At 46.0% G+C, this 17,749-nt stretch overlaps 1 protein-coding gene across 1 annotated transcript in view; it reads right to left on the bottom strand.

The window, feature by feature from the left end:
* Positions 1–7,970: 7,970 nt before the first annotated feature.
* Positions 7,971–17,749, bottom strand: part of kcnh5b (potassium voltage-gated channel, subfamily H (eag-related), member 5b) — a 131,345-nt gene continuing 121,566 nt past the window's right edge. The window contains exon 13 of the mRNA XM_041953353.1: positions 7,971–9,071. Within this exon, the coding sequence (XP_041809287.1) occupies positions 7,971–9,071 (1,101 nt within the window). The remainder of the gene's footprint in view (positions 9,072–17,749) is intronic.

Raw genomic sequence — 17,749 nt, 5'->3', positions numbered from 1 at the left:
GAGATTCTGCAGCGTTAAACTGAGACTAAAGATTATTTCACATTACACTGATCCTCTCAGAAAGCAGCAGCCAGGAGCCGGCCATAGAAATTCTGGTCACAAAGACAGAAAGAAAGAGAAAAAGTGAGATTGAGGGAGGACGAGGAAGAGCCTGAGGAGAGAGGGATGAATGGATATTACCAAAGGTCTGAAGAGGCTGAGCTGCAGGACGGGATAAAAAGTGAAGGAGGTGATGTTTGGAAAGTCTCCTCCTCTGACGGAGCAGCTGCTGTAATAAGAAGTGGAGCCTGCAGAGAAAATCAAATCGTTCAAGTTCAGGAATAAGAGAACAAACTCGATCTCTCACCTTCCATTTATCTCTGAGGTGCATGACGCGCTCCTGACCCGAGTTTCACCTGCTGCAACAGCTGCATCACGCAACTATTCTGCATTAACCATCAACATTTCTTTTGAAGGCAGGAAGTAGCATCGTGTGACCCGATTCAGGGGCTTGTTCCTGCAAAAGAGGCCAAACACTGAAGGTTCACGTCAACTTCTAAAGTCAGATACTTCAAGTTTAGAAGTACAGCGCTGCTGCAGCAAGCAGAGTGTCACAGGCTGAGCTAAGAAGAAGTTATTTGTATTTCTATAAATATATATACACATTTCAGTGGGTTTTATTTAATATCTGAGCTTGACTGTGATTGGAGGACATGTTGCAGTTTCATTAGGAGACGGGAGAGATGAAGCTGGAGATCAGCATCATGTGGAAAAAGTTTGTTTCTCACAGCTAAAGAAAAGTTTGAGTGATTAAGAGTTTGGCAAATTCAGTTTGCTGAGGGAAAAAAAGCCTCAGTAAATAAATAAAATGATAAAAATCAAACAACAGTTGACTGAATCTGACGTTCTGCACTGGGATATAAACTCAGTGGCCACTTTATTAGGTACAGCTGGCTGAAGCTGATGTCCCTCCATGACGATAACAATGTAAAATATTTGAGGTGCTGATTCAACTTGCTAATTAATTAACTATTATTATTATTTATTTTTTAGTTATTTTTATCTTTTCCTTTTGCCCTTGTGATCGGATTAGGGGCTGATGGGGTATGGTGGGGCGGGCGGGAGGGATTCGGGAGCTGTTGTGCACACTGTAAGTGTATGCTCTGTGTTGAGTGTAAGTGATTGTATTGTATTGTTTGATTGTTTTAATGTATAGGACCCCCTGGAAGACGAGATAATGCATCTCGAGGGGTTATCCCTTATTAAATTTGTTTGAAACTTTGTGGTCATTTTGGAGGCTGGCAGGGGTTTCTATTATAAATATGAGAAAGCAGCATGAACTGGATCCTCCAAAAGGATCCTTCATGAGGGAGGATCGATTGTTGGCTCCAGCCAGGTGTACCTAATAAACTGGCAGCTCAGTGTTGTTCTCAGCGCCTCGTTTCATCTCTTTATGGACTCTCTGCTTGTTTCTGACTTCCAGCGGGGCTCAGCGGGACCCGTCCCGCCGCAGAGACACTCCCGCCTGTTGTTTCAGCTCCTGCCGGGTGCCGATACAGATCGATGAAGGTCATCGATTCCTTAATGCCCCTTTTGGAAAGTGAGGAGGACGAGGATTCTAAAAGCAGAGAGACAGGAAGCCCAGAGAGAGAGTATCCCAGACGGCTCTTTATTATTCTCACACTACAGTTTAGGTGTGCGACTGTAAAACAATACATGAGTCAGTGTTGCTGCTCTCTACCGCTGCTTTAACAAAAACAGTAGAAATTGATCACATTCCAGTAGAAAACAGAGAGGGGCCTCGTTTATTCCACCATCCAAAGCTTTCCGATGGGAAATTAATCCCGGTGAGAGAATTCTGCAGGTCGCGTCAATTTTCTGAGATAAGTGAAACAATAAAAAATTCTATCGCTACCCGGGAAATGACTTCCATTTCTTTTAGCGTCGTCTTCGATGCAATATGCACAATCGAATCAAGGCGAAGGATAATTCTAATAAATGAGGCCCCTCGGTCGCGCCCCCCCCCCCGTCCCCAGAGAGGCGGATTCATGTGTCGGTCTGTCGGCACGACGCAGACGGACCGTACATCGCCGGCATGCTGAGGAGGGCGAAGAGGGGGAGGAGGAGGGCGAAGAGGAGGGGGAGGGCGAAGAGAGAGGAGACCAAAGAGGAGGGAAAACATGAGGTGTCGGGACAGACGAGGAAGACAGGAAGTGACAAAGGAAAGGAGCGACGAAGGACTCCTCAAAAAGAGGAAGGAGGGAGGAGGAAACAAAACTCACTCCTGCTGCCAGTGAAAGTGCCGGCAGAGCAGAGGGGGGTCGGTCACTGAGGGAGGGGCTGTTGTACATTCAAGTGGCAAAGCTGAAAGATCCTGTGCTGAAAGGTGTGTGTGTGTGTGTGTGCAGCGCTCAGATCACAGGACATGACCTTCATTCTCCGGTCAGGTTAATGAAGAAGAGGAGGAGCTCTCGGCCGCTCGCGTCTCCTCACGCAACCCGACGAGGAGCAAAGCTTCAGGCGAGTTGGCTGACGGGAAAAGCGACGCCGGACGCCGTCGGAGGAGCCGCGTCCTGTAAACCGCTGCCGTGGGTCGTTTTAAAGCGAGTCTTCCTCAGCAGTGAGATTCAGGAGGATGACGAGCTGCAGACACTTGTGGTGGAGCCTGGAGTCCACCGCTGGAGCAGAGGCAGACTTCTGCTGCGTTCAGTTAGAGAGCTTTTAAAGTTCATGAGAAACAAAATGGAAAACCGCAAACAGGAGAGCAGGAAGTGAACTGAGATGTGATCTGATATGCAGACACGTTAAACGGAACAATAAACCATCACATTTAAAAGCACTAACATGACAATATTAAAATTTCACTTTAATGTTCAGCTATTACTTAATTATTGGAACGAAAAGGCAAATAGAATTATGAGCTGGTAGATTTAAAACGAATGAAACCTTCAGCTTCAGGTGTATTTTAGACGAATGCCAACGTGCACACACACCTTTGAACAGCTTAATGGTGATTATTTAAGTTTAATCTTCATCTATGAATTTATAAGAAAACAGTGAAAGCATGAAATTCTCCAGACGGTGGAACATGCTGAAATTATCACTCCTCAGGAAAATATTTGTGCATGATTTCATTTTGTGGTCATCATTTCGACTCGTCTCGTTTAGACGTGGTCGTCCTTCGACGCCGTCTGAGCGTCTCTCTCAGCGCTGAGCTCAGGTAAAGGCTGCCTGCAGCAGCGTGGAGGGAGAAGATTCAGGATGTTTCGTTCTGAGGACGTTATCTCGGCTCTGCAGTCGCTGCTCCACCTGTTGAAAGCCTCTTTGTTCGCTGACATTTATCCGAACTAGCTTTTGTTTTTTTTTATATATATATTTATATACTTGAAGATGATACTGTATATTTCCTGCAGCCCTGAGGGACTGACTGCAGCCTCCTGGTGAAGATCTGGTCCAGCTGCTCGCGTGGTTTGAGATGCCGGACACATTTTTTGGGACACTTTGTCGTAAATTAGGTTTTTACTCTAATTTGCATTTATTTGAGGGACAAAGAGAGTTTTCTTCTTTCTTTTTCAAGATTTTCCCACACAGCTACACGATAAGCAGCTACTTCAGCATCAAAAGTAGAAAAACAAACGACAGGCTGAGCTGCAGTGCTGTGAGGCAGCACTTTCATTTCTTCTGAGCAGATTCTGGCGAGAATCCCAGCGTAAAGGTTCCGGTCCCGACTTCAACCCGAGTCTTACATAACATGTAAGAATAATATATGTACATAACTGTATTGATCGCACTCATCTTGGAGAAACCTCAACAAAAGTTTCAGCAAAGATTTAAGGGAAACTTTGACATGTGATATGTTGGAGAGCAGGACTCCCACACGGGCCGAAAATGATAAAATCAATTTTCTGTTTTAAGCTTCAGCTCTTTTACAAAGAAGAAGAACACTGTTCCAGCAGATGCAGAACAAACACACATCCCTCCGTCAGATTGAATTATGGGTTTTGTTTTTGTTGGATCATGATGTGATCGGTGACAGCTGTCAGGTGACAGGAAGCAAACTGAAGGAAACGTCCGTCTCTGAGGTTCTGCTCAGATTCAGACGGATTTGCTGCTTTCTGGGAGTTCTTCTCTCATTTTTGCTGCATCCAGTATCCCTCCAGCCCTGCCAGGAGGTGATCTCCTGGTTTCTCATAAAGCTTCTGATGTGTCGCAGAGAGGAGTCAAAAACCTCATCAGATCAGACACAGATACAAGCTGCAGCTGCAGTGCATCATGGTCCGTTTTCTGGTCAAACTGGATGGATTGAGAAAAACGTGGACAAAACTTGATGTTGGATGTGTAAGATGGGAAGAAATACAGCCCCCCCCCAGTTTGATATAATGGTGTCCAGTTCAGGTGGATTTGTCTTTCAAATAGAAAGACCCTCGCTGGAGGGTGAAAGTCTTCATGGGTCAAAAACCTGCGATCTCATCTGAAACGTGTGCAGAGAGGTGGAGTGTGGGTGGAGCTGAGGCAGCTGAATGAAGCCTGGTCGCTGAAACCGAGCGGCTCGCCGTCATGCAACGCGGCCACGGCGAAAAATTATGCATAAATTTACACGTTAATATAATTTAAAAGAGGGAGTTATACAAAATTTCTCCTCTGTGCAGTTGTCGCGAATGGAGAAATTAGCTATAGAGACCAAAACTGTTTCCTTCTGCTGTAAAGTTGGACGTATTAACATGGGGGTCTATGGGGACTGACTCAAACTCTAGAGGCCATTCAAGGAACTGCAGTTTTTGGCGTGGTTTAGCCCTGTGGCTGCCACTCAACGTGATGTTTTGTTGGCATTAACCTAAGATGCAACTGAAGCGAAAGGGACTCGGCTCGTTTGTTTAAGAGGTTGGACGTGCGGGAGCTTTAGGCCTGTTGGTGGCGCTACATGAAAACTCATCGAAGTCATTCTGATTGAGAGGAAGGTGTTGAACCGACAGACTCGCTGCCTTCCAATAAAAGTTCGTTTTGATTTGATGCTGCCCGTCATTTGGTGAGTTTACGTGTCACGTTTGGTCGGCGGATATAAATAACTGATATTTCTTCTTTTCTACACGTACAAACAAATCCTCAATCCCTCAAATAGATATACCTGCAGTAATTACCCTCATCCTGCCTTTCCTATTCACACGATACACCGGAGCAATTAAGGTCCATCAGAATCAGCCTCTTCACGGCGATGAGAGAATCAAATGTTGCATAGCTTTGCATGATATTCGGTGACACGTCGGTAAGATAAAGAGATATGAAGCATGCCGGAATGTGCTGCTCTACACAGGGACAGTGATAGCCATCATTGAAATCCTCGAATAAATTAACATCTGCATTCATTGCCTGAACTGCTGCTGAGGAGCTGAGCGAGGCACTTGCCCCCCGACCGGTGCAGGGGATCTGCTCAGTGGCCACAGCAGAGAGAAGGTGAAGGTGAAGCAGGAAACAGCTCCTGTGATCAGGATGAACAGGAGCCATTAAAACTGAACTCTCTCCAGGACGCTCCAGAGCTAAACCTGATTAGCATATTGTGTCTAAACTCGTCTTCGGCGATTTTATGCCGATTAGCATTTCAAAACCCGAACGAGCTGAACGCGACAGACGTCGACCAAGAAGGAAAATAGATGTTTAAATTTCAGGGCAGTAAGAGGTTTGTTGGGATTTTTCCCAGAATGAAAAACTCAAACACTCTGTTTCACTTCAGTTAGGATCATTAAAATTAAAAACAGAAGCTGACGTTTATCTCATTGATTCACCTCTGAGCTGGGGTCAGACTGCACAACACTGGTCTTTGAAAAGACCGGGTTCAGAGGTCAGACAACAACCACACGATGAACAACAAGCGCCTGAACACGTGCACAGTTTGTACCCTCGATCACGTCTCTCGCCTTTCATCCTGTCGTCACCAGAGGCCTCGACCTCTTAACTGGTCTACAGAGCTCCTGGATCAGCAACATCCCCGCATCCACAGATGCTGAGAAAGTAGTTAAACAAGGCAAATGAATTCTGATATGCTCGTCACTACCAACACACGTCTCTGATTGGTCCATTCCGTGCACCCTGACCCTGGATTTAGACTGATAGGTCTGCAAAAATAAATCTTCTTAAAATAAGATTTTTGCATCAGTGCTTTACAGCAGCATCATAAAACTAGAAACCAGGTCCAGCAATGAACAGATCTGCTGCTTTAGCAATCCAACCGGCTAGCACATGCTAGATGCATCCTTACTGTCAGTCTGATCGGGGCTGTTATCTCCATACTGTTGACTGACTATTAAAGGCAAAAAAGCCCCCACAGGTAATCCAGCCAGTTCTTAGCTTATTATCACCTTCAACATGGCCACCAGCAGGAGTGTGAGGTGACCTGAAACCTCTGTTTCACATCTGTCCGGTGACTCCTCAGCCCGTTTTCTGCCACCTGTCCATTCACTCTCACCAGAGATAACGAGATGAAGCAGGAGTGACGTGAATCAAGTCATTTAAAACTATCTGAAGTTTCCATGATGGCTATCACACATGTTCTGCCTTATTAAATATGATCGTGTGTGTGTGTGTGTGTGTGTAATGGGTGGTGTGCTGCAGGGTGAGGGGGGGTGGGGGACGGCGTCTGACTCTCACAAGACCTGAAAAACCTCTGACAAAAGCGACTGATCTGCCTTCTGTGAAGAGAAAGCTTCCCGAGGCCGTCACAGTTCACACGAAGAGACGCCGTCGCACCGTGCATGTGTGTGCATGAGGTGTGTGTGTGTGTGTCAGCTCTCTCTCACACACACACACATGTGTATATATATATATATATATATATATATACAGTATGTACGCACTCTGGAGCATAAAACTACTCCTTCGCATGCAGATTTAGAAAACTGATATCATAAAAAGTAGAGTATTCCATTTTTTATTACTCGAGCTTTTTGCGGCGAAGCTGCTGTCGTTAATGGAATTCAGAGCGAGCTCCAGCGAGACGCTCGCTGGTTAAGACTGCCGTGTGTGGTGCCGGGCCGGTGGGATTACATGTCACTGTGCTGAGTGGACTTTTATGTGAACTAAACTCCGTGTTATTTCCCCAAAGCCTTCTTGTCATCCCAGCTTTACCCAAAGTGCATTCTGCCATCCCTGATTCATGCAGAGGAATGGAACAAAAAAACCCCCCCTTCATTCACCAACATGATAACAGAAGTATAATATTCAGAATATTCAAGCGGCGTACCCGAGCGATGCATAGACACAAGGAGGATTCTAACAAAATAGCTATTTGAGGGTTTACCGGACATCAAACAGAGGCCAAGGACATTTCCGTAATCAAAAATAGAAATTATTATAAGAAGCTAAATCAATAATCAATATAAAAACATACCAGAAAATTCCCTCCCTGTGTTCAGTAATGCTGCTTCATCACATTTTGGAAGTCTGTGTTCTTGGAGGGCGAAGTGAGAGCAGAAACTCTATTTCATCTCACAGGCAAAGAAAAAAAAAAACCTCCATCCCTTTCCATTTCTCTTTTTATAAATAATCCATGCACGATCCCTCTGCCAGTAAACCCTTTTGTTATTCAATGTTTATAGTGCTACCAGTATGCAAACCCTGAATGTCCACATAGTAAATTATCAATGAAAAATATTCATATGTACAGTGTAGCTCAATAAAAGGTCAGTCCTCTTTAAATTCCATTTGCATGCAGTCAACTGCATAATATACAGGCAATAAGTTCAGTAGTTTCTTTGGCAGGCCAGAATCCAGCTGGACATGCATAGAGAGGTATGTACAATCAAAAAACCAGGATCCAGGCCGTGTCGGGACCCGGAGGTAAAAGTCAGTGTGCAAACGTTAAAGAAGCCAGATTTTTTTTTTATCTGGGAGAATTGAGACCAGTGGCGCAGCAGAGCCGGATGCTGAAGAACTGAACCGTGTGCCGTGTGATCGCTGCATATTCCAGGACGCTCTCTGCGCCACCGGCTGAGCTCTCTTCAGAGCCCCTCGTCCTTCTCCGAGTCCGGAGAAACAGGCCTGGAAACGGTGAAAATGTCCTGACGTTGTATTTTGGTTTTGGGCGTGGTGGAGGCGGGCGGCGCCCCCGTGGACGCCGGCTTCTTGTCCGACAGCAGTTTGATAATTTCGGCTACCTGACTCTCCAGGGCGCCCAGACGGCCTCCCAGAGTCTGGATGTCCCCCCGGAGCTCCAGCCGGGTCTCGTGCAGCGCGGCCTGCAGGGCCTGCTCAGGGATGGGGCAGAACGGGTGAGGGGACCCCACTCCTCCGGGGAGAGGGCTGTGGAGGAGGGGGGTGACCGCAGCGGGGGTCCGCGCCTCCCCCGCCCGGTCGATGCGCAGCTCACTCTTGGTGATGCCGCTGTCGCAGGAGTCTGTCTTGCGTAGCGGGTTGTTGCTGGACACCCCGCCCTCCTCGACATCCCCGCTCCGTCCCGCTTCCTGACCTTTACCCTCCTGAGAGAGCATCTCCACGGAAACGGCCTTGACGTTGTTGTTCAGCCCCTCCTTCTTGGCCTCCACTGGAGCCATGTTGTTTTTCAGGCGCATCCAGCCGCTGGCCTTGACGGCCGGCTTCCCCAGCACGGGGCTGGTGCTGACTTTGAGCCTGACAGTCTGCTCGCCCCCCCCTCCGGCGGAGCTGGGCTGCAGCTCCATGATATCGCAGTTGTTCTGCTTGGCGGGAGGCTCGCCGGGATGGCCGTACGCCAGCGAGCTCTGCATGGGCGTGACCTGAGACACGGTCAGCACGCTGCTGCTGGGTGGAGCCCCGTTCTGCATGGAGCAGGGGGGGCGCTGCAGGCTGAGCGGCAGGGAGTGCTGCAGGCTGGAGTGGCCCAGCTGTAGGCTGTGGGGGTGCAGGTGCTGGTGGTGGTGCTGCTCCACCTGCAGCTGGTTCTTCTCCAGGTCCAGCTGAGAGGCGGCCGCCGCCCCCTGGTTGCGCAGCTCCTTCTGCTGCTTGAACTTCTGGAAAAGCTTCCGAACAGGATGGTCCTGCGGGATGGTGAGCTGCACCTCGTTCTTCGCCCGCTGTCTCTCCTCCTCCTCCTTCTTAACCTCGCTGATCTTGCGGAAAATTATCTGAAGGGGAAACACAGAGAAAAGAATAAGACGGTTCTTATCAGAACACTCGTCCTTTCATATGAATACTATGAATAATAATTCTCTCTCCGGCGTTCCTGCTGAGTGTTGCACATTAATCATCGGAGACAACAGTGAGAAAAAAGAGGAAGAATTATTATTATGGAAATCTGTCAGTCTGTCTCAGCTTCTTCACATGTCACATTTTCTCTGCAGAGCACTCAGGTACTGCAAAGAGTAGCTGCCTTCTGGAGATCTGTGCTAAATTATCCATCAGTGCTCCTACACCTCCCCCTGTATTATTCAACCTGAGTCTGGCGCCACTCTCTCCTGGCTCGCCTTACACGCTAATTACATTGGGAATGACAGAAATCCCTGCCAGGCAGGCAGCCAGCCATCCAACTGGTGATTTAAGAGTTATTCTTGGTTAAGATGACAATGCTCCTGATAGATGACAATCTGAGTCCATCTCTGGGTTAAAGAAAGGAGGAGGGGGGTCTCCCACCTTGCAGACTATCAATAATCTACCCAACCGACAACCTTTACCTCCTAAACTCCCTCCTTTCATCCCTCTATGCTTCTGCTGCTGAGAGCCAAATCAAGCAAAGTCTGCTCTGAGCTAAAAGAGAAGAAATGAGGAGGGGGAGATGAGAGACGAGAGACGCCCTGTCAGTCATTTCAAGTCTCCAGCTACCTCGAGGCACAACCTGGAAGATCAACACCTTTAATTAAATCACCTATGACAAGGAGAGTTTGATTAAAAGCCATTTGGAAAGCGAGCACCGGTGGGTTTTGTGTTTTTGAGAACAATGAGTCCACTGTCTCTGGGAAAAACTGAGCAGATGACGCTGATGTGATGGGACCAAATATGATGAACCTCCATTAACTAACAATCACTTCGTATTAACTTCAGCGAACCGCCCCTTCCTGTTTTCATGCTACGAACCAAAATACAGCAGAAATGTCATACAAAGTGCATCCAGTACGTCAGCGGATGAATCTGCAAACAGGCACAATTACTCATGAACATCAGCACACAGACACAAAGTTTTGGAAGTTCGCTGACTTTCTAGTTATTCCAGTATTTCTTTAACTTTGAACAACTATTCATGCTGTCACTCACACACACTCTGGATATTTTCTGAGAGCTGTCCAGGAAAGTCATTGTCCTCAAATGATTGATGGAAGTTAATGGAAGCATACCTTAAGTAGACCTGAACACCAACAAAGCAATTTGTACTTATTAATTTGCAAAGGTGCAGTTTCTGATAGGATGTAAGTGTGTTCACTTTTATTTATTTTACCTCTAAAGAGCATTGAGGAGGTGTCCTGATATATAACAAAACAATGAATGATGGCTAAAAGTTCAAATACTGGATAAGAAACATGTTGTGGAGTAAATAATAAAGTGGTCTGTCTTTTCAGGCTAAAGGCCTTTGTAGGAGCCAAAATGTCTGGGTTCTTTATGAGTGTGATTTATTTTTTGTCCACTGGGTGGCACATGATAATTAATCTTCCGCCAGGTATATAGGTAGGAACTATCTGTTGTTGGTCAGGCGTCCTACCCGGAAGGGCAAAGAGTTTTGACCGCTACACCGCTACACCCCTACGCTACGGCAAAAGCTAAACTAAACAGCTATGCTGTCTTATTTTGTTGTGATTCTGGCTTGTGACTACGGTGCTTAATCTGATGTATTGGACTCGTGAAATAAATGGATCACCCTTGACTCAACAAGTACAGTCGTTTTATTTCAGATCACAGTGAGTCAACAGTGTAGTTAGCAAATAGCCTCAGGAAACATCTAGCGCGTCAGCCTAGCCACCACCTGCGTCAGTGACGCCTCAGTAGTTCCGTATTAGGACAGAACTCCTTTATTGGCCTTATTTTGACTCCAACTACAGTGACACGTCTATAGTTGTGCTTCAGCATCCACCTCGTCCAAACTTCATCACTGTACCGAACACAGGACGGTGGGATGGACGTCGATAGCCAACACACAGCTACATCTTAATCTATAAGATTTCACTCTGTCTTGGCTGGGGCTCACTTGTAAAAGAGGTTTTAATCTCAATGTGACTTCCTAATTTAATAAAAGTCATAAATACATGAGCAATCCAAAGACATTCAAAGATCTGAAATAAGACCACAGAACCGCCGTGGTGATGACAGAGAGTCCGAGTTTAAGCCCTTTTGCTGTGAGAGACGGACGTTTTTCCTAATTCACCTCTGATTAATGGACTGTGGAGCAACAAACTATTCTGAGAGCAAGTACCAAGATCATGTGAGCTTTATAAATGGATAAAAGGCTGGTCTGGGTGCTGCAAGGATTCTAAGTCCAGTGATTTCTAAGCAGCGGTGGCAGTTTTTCCATGTATAACATCCCATAACTGAAACAAATCGAAATATCAAAACAGGAAATTTCTTCAAAAGGGATTCTGAGTCTTTGTATGGCAGTTACAGAGGAAACTGAAGCGGTTGAACAAACTGAAGTTGGACCTGAAACTGAAGTCCTGAAAGAAGCTGAAGTGGCAGTTGAAACAGAAACACTAAAAGAAGTTTAGGTAGCAGCTTCAATGTAAGTGAGGAAGGGCATTGAAGATGCAGCTGAAGTGTAAGCATCAATTCAAAATGCTGAAAGGAGCTAAAGTGTTAAAATGAGAGTGCAGGGCTGACAGGAGAAGTGTCAGTAAATGAGTGCTAACTAGAGCTGGACACGTCAGTTGAGGTAAAATAGCTGAATAGGAGTTTAAGTGCTGCCTGAAGGGACGGTGCTGAAAGGAGCTGAAGTGTCAGTTAAATTGAAAATGATGAAAGGAGCCGAAGTGTCAGTTATGTTGAAAGTGTTCAAAGGAGTTGAAGTGTCAGGTAAATTGAAAATTATGAAAGGAGCCGAAGTGTCAGTTACGTTGAAAGTGTTGAAAGGAGCCGAAGTGTCAGTTATGTTGAAAGTGTTCAAAGGAGTTGAAGTGTCAGGTAAATTGAAAATTATGAAAGGAGCCGAAGTGTCAGTTACGTTGAAAGTGTTGAAAGGAGCCGAAGTGTCAGTTAAATTGAAAATGATGAAAGGAGCCGAAGTGTCAGTTACGTTGAAAGTGTTGAAAGGAGCTGAAGTGTCAGCTGAAGTGAAAGTGTTGAAAAGAGCATCACTTGAAATGAAAGCTATGAAGGAGTTTAAGTGTCAGTTAAATTGAAAATGATGAAAGGAGCCGAAGTGTCAGTTACGTTGAAAGTGTTGAAAGGAGTTGAAGTGTCAGGTAAATTGAAAATGATGAAAGGAGCCGAAGTGTCAGTTACGTTGAAAGTGTTGAAAGGAGTTGAAGTGTCAGGTAAATTGAAAATGATGAAAGGAGCCGAAGTGTCAGTTAAATTGAAAATGATGAAAGGAGCTGAAGTGTCAGTTACGTTGAAAGTGTTGAAAGGAGTTGAAGTGTCAGCTGAAGTGAAAGTGTTGAAAAGAGCATCACTTGAAATGAAAGCAATGAAGGAGTCTGAGTGTCAGTTAAAGTGCTAAAAGGAGCTGAAGTGTCAGATTAAGTAAAACAGAGGTTTATTTCATCATAGCCCTTTTACATTTACACTAACTCAACTGAGTAAATAAATCACCTGTTGTTTATTTGAGTTGAACGTATTATTGGCGCCTCCGTCTTTTTGTCATTTCACAGGTGAAATCAGCAGGTCAGGTATCAGTTGATACACCTGTTAAATTATCCTGGGTTTGAGTCCGGCTGTCAAACCAAACGAATGCTCAGCCCAGCAGGAACAATTCTGTCCACTTTACTGGTAATAAGGGCAGCAACCGGCCAGTAGACAGCACATCATCCCGCTCTTAAAATAGGGCGACATTCACATGACGAAAGCAGAAGAACTGATGACTGAATACAACCTTCCCCCCCCCCACACACACACACTTGGCTTCAGCATGCAGGCAGCTGAGCAGTGTATCCATCAGTTTCTCAGACCTTTTAGAAACCTTTGGTCAATCTGGACCCTCAACTGTGTCTTCATCAGCAGCTGCAGTTTGCTTACTAAGAGCTTGAACTCTGGATCTCGGTCATTTTGTCTTAAAAATTGAGCTCGACAGTTTATTCTAGAGCTTCGAAACCGCAGTTGACAAAATAATCTCCATTCAAGCTCCACTTTCTGGGGATTGTTTACTGACAAGCTAACAACTCAAGCTAAAAGAACAAACCATTGTGTTCAGCACTGAGAACATTATTTCATACTAAGCTCTGATTGGGCAGCATTTTCTGTTGTTGCCAGGATACTAGACAATCAGTGCTAAAAAACAAGACTTTACTCTGTGGTGGATACAGACGAGCAAAACCAGGCTTAAAGTTAATCCAGACTGAGTGCAAATGATTGCACAGACATAAACAGGTGATAGATTTAAGTAAGTAAGCAATGCTTTATCAATAAAGCACTTTTTAAAATACAGGATAAACATAGAGCATCTTAGTAAGAAAAGACACCAGTAGTGTATGTTCACCTGTGCAGCTTGAATTCCCCTCAGACATCATCAACAACAACAGTACAGTAGGTGATACCGTGCTGGAGGTGCAGCACAAAAACATCCAACAAAACTGCAACCACAGAAAAAACATATTAGCATCGTAGCGGAAGCAGCAGTTACGTCAGAGATGCTTCCAGCCAGCTCACACACACACCTGCGTGCTCTGAGGTTTGTTTCTGGAATACAGTCATTGTACAGCGACGCACTTGTGCCATTTATAAAGGCTGGTCTGTCTGAAAGGTACCAGACAGTGTGTAACAGCTGGCCAGACTGTCGCAGAAGGTCACAGGTATGAACGCTGCAACAGCAAATCTGGTGGCAAATTTAGATTTTCTGTTGTTCAGCAAACTAATTAGTGATGTCCAGGTACCGAGACCAGTATCAGGTATTAGGGTCAGTACTGCTACTACTTTATACAACTTTACATGAACATGTCGTTAACCTCTCCACAGTCAGGTGGGCAGAGGAGGAGTGACCAGCAGTTTAGAGATATTTCAGAATAAGCAACAATGACAAAATTTATTGATAGTACTCAAAATCAGCGAATACCCGAATATACTGTAAGTATTTGTACTTCATCTGAAAAACATCCCCGAAACGCTTGCCTGTTCATCAGATCAGCTTCCCATAATCCTCCAGTGTGTTGAACTGTGGGGGTAATCTAAGAGCTGATGTGTATGAAGTCAGTGCAGTCCTTTCATTCTTCACTCCACACTCCCCCGAGAGCGCTGCAGGGTTCTCCTGAGACATCCACATGCAGATTTGAGGATGCATATGCTAATGGGAAGGGGAATCAGCATACAGAGCCTGCAGGGGATTGGCTACCCCCTGACAGAAAGATCGTCAGAAATCACACAGTCACAAAACAACAAATGAGCCATCACAAAGACGCGACATCCGTCAGTCAAACGTGAGCTCTTCATCTTAAACTACAGCAAACAGCCCCACACGCTTCATGTACCGCGGTCACGGCTGGTGCATCAGTAGAATAACACCGTGGCTCGTTATAGATCCCGCAACAAGTCCACGTTAATTAAATTTGCACCTGTCATTTAGAAGGAGAGCGAGGCGTTTTGTGATCTGACGCTCCTGTTAGCGGGCGGACATGATTGTCTGCTTCCTCCAACACGGAACAAATCACTGCTGAAAATTCAGTTTTATGATGATTGTGAGGTTAAAGTTTGTTCAGGATTAGCCACAAAAAGTTCTTTTGTTGGGCTCAGATGAGTACTTCGTAAATGTTAGGGGACCTTCGTCGTCATGGCAGATGTCAGCTCAGAAGACATAGAACTTCTGTTTGTGTATGAACGTTACATCCACGCTCAAAGCTGCTCACAATGCTCGCCGACCTTTTTACCATTTATTGATCAAACATCACAAGCTCACGGGAAGAAGTTTTTCCCCGGCGCCATCGCCAGTGACCTGCTCTTTGGGAGATTGTTGGGTCTCTGTAGATTCTGGTCTTGACCTGCTCTATGAAGTGATCATGCCAGTTAAATACATGTCACATACAGTCAAGCAGTTGCCATGTGTTCATCATTTCTTTATGTTTGGGAGAGCAGGGACGCAGAATTATTCCACGTGGAACAAATGCATCGTGGAGTTCAGTTTGATCTCCTCCTTCAAAGTGTTTAAAGTGTGTTTCTGCTGCAGCTGGAAGACTAATCACACTGATCTGATCTGAACCTGGATCCTGCAGACCTTCAGCCTCAACAGAAACCGTCTTTAGGTTGATTTGAATTTGATTAGCATCTAATTAGAGTTAAAAATTTACACGAACATCATCATAACAGGCAAAGAAACAGAACTCCAAACATCTAATAAAGGGCTGATTTACCAGCTTAAATGAATTCATTGGTTGACGGGACTCAAACCTGTGGTTCTCCTGGTGGTCGGGGAAACTAGTCCTGGATTTCTTGGTTTTGTGAAACTGTAGCATGAGCAGGTGTGATCTGGAGGCAGTGAAGGGATTCGGTTCCCCCCCGCCGAGCCAGCTGGAGAGGAACTGCTTCCTTCCTGACAGCTGTTGCACCGTTTTGCCAATTTTTAGAAATTTGCTTAAAACATTTAAATAGAAACACAACTCTTGATGCATCTGACTGTACGTGGTTTGTACATCGAGCTCTGTTAAATTAACTTTGACGGTTATAAACCTGAATGACTCTGTAATCTTAATGAGAATGACTCCATTTAAAGAGCTGCACATCTACCTTTAGCACTCGTGATGTATGAACAATAAATGAACTCGTTTGTGACTGCAGAGGTGAGAGGACTGCGACAGATTATTATGGCACAGATCCTGAGCGTCCTCCTCTTTACACCTGGAGCCAAATCGACACACAGATCTAATAAAACTTTTCATCATCAGTAAAAACTAATTCTGCTCTTGTGAAATAAAATGCTCGGTCAGTGTCGACCATTCATGCGAGAGGAGCGAGGATTCAGACACTTTTCACAACATTTTGACAGTAGATGAAACCAATGCTAAAACAATGCAAGGGATGGGCTGGTGGGGGCGTGTTTCTGCAGGTACAGGTGAGATTAAGAAATAGATCCATGACTGTTAAGGCTTATAAACATTGGACTGAGATAGGACTCTTTAAGGTTACAACACAACAACTCCGAACCCACTACACACTTTATCACACACACATCCATATGCTGGACTCCATCACACACATATCTATATGCTGGACCCAAGTGTGGACAAACCGACTATTGCACACTGTTATCTATCTATCTATCTATCTATCTATCTATCTATCTATCTATCTATCTATCTATCTATCTATCTATCTATCTATCTATCTAACACTGATTTATGTGGACAGCACAGTCTGTTCTTGGATGATTCTGATTCTGAACAGCTTGAAATTTGCCGTCTCATTTAACATCTGCACAGACAGAAAGCCGTTTCACGTTAACGGTACATTCATGTGATTCTTGTGATGACTTCATTGGAAAATCAAACCGTCAGAAACGCTTTATGAATGAGGGTTCAGCATCAAAAGCCACTGGTTTATGTCATATTCCCTGCACACCAGAACGAACCACAGCCTGTTCAGGACAGCCCTCAGGTCACTCAGCCCTCAGGTCAGTCAGGCCTCAGGTCACACAGCCCTCAGGTCACACAGCCCTCAGGTCAGTCAGGCCTCAGGTCAGTCGGCCCTCAGGTCAGTCAGCCCTCAGGTCACACAGCCCTCAGGTCAGCCCTCAGGTCAGCCCTCAGGTCACTCAGCCCTCAGGTCAGTCAGGCCTCAGGTCACACAGCCCTCAGGTCACACAGCCCTCAGGTCAGTCAGGCCTCAGGTCACACAGCCCGCAGGTCACTCAGCCCTCAGGTCACACAGCCCTCAGGTCAGTCGGCCCTCAGGTCAGTCGGCCCTCAGGTCAGTCGGCCCTCAGGTCAGGCCTCAGGTCAGTCAGGCCTCAGGTCAGTCGGCCCTCAGGTCAGTCAGCCCTCAGGTCAGTCAGGCCTCAGGTCAGTCGGCCCTCAGGTCAGTCAGCCCTCAGGTCAGTCAGGCCTCAGGTCACTCAGCCCTCAGGTCAGTCAGGCCTCAGGTCAGTCGGCCCTCAGGTCAGTCAGCCCTCAGGTCACACAGCCCTCAGGTCAGTCAGCCCTCAGGTCAGCCCTCAGGTCAGTCAGGCCTCAGGTCACACAGCCCTCAGGTCAGTCAGGCCTCAGGTCAGTCGGCCCTCAGGTCACACAGCCCTCAGTTCAGTCAGCCCTCAGGTCAGTCAGCCCTCAGGTCAGCCCTCAGGTCAGTCAGGCCTCAGGTCAGTCAGGCCTCAGGTCAGTCAGGCCTCAGGTCAGTCGGCCCTCAGATCAGTCAGGCCTCAGGTCAGTCAGGCCTCAGGTCAGTCGGCCCTCAGGTCAGTCAGCCCTCAGGTCACACAGCCCTCAGGTCAGCCCTCAGGTCAGTCAGGCCTCAGGTCAGTCAGGCCTCAGGTCACACAGCCCTCAGGTCAGTCGGCCCTCAGGTCTACTCATCCAGCTACTGTATGTTACTGCATGTCTTCAGTCTTTGTATTTTATGTCTCCAGATCAGTTCCATCAACAGCTGTACATCACTACATTTGTGAATTTTATTCTTAAAAGCTCCAACATCAACAAGATTTTCTGCTCTTAAATAATCACTGGACATCCCACCAATCAAATCACTTCAA

This window comes from Chelmon rostratus, chromosome 15, assembly GCF_017976325.1.
Source record: "Chelmon rostratus isolate fCheRos1 chromosome 15, fCheRos1.pri, whole genome shotgun sequence".
NCBI lineage: Eukaryota > Metazoa > Chordata > Actinopteri > Chaetodontiformes > Chaetodontidae > Chelmon > Chelmon rostratus.
The sequence above is the reverse complement of the archived record's forward strand: the minus strand, read 5'-3'. Positions and strand labels throughout refer to the sequence as shown.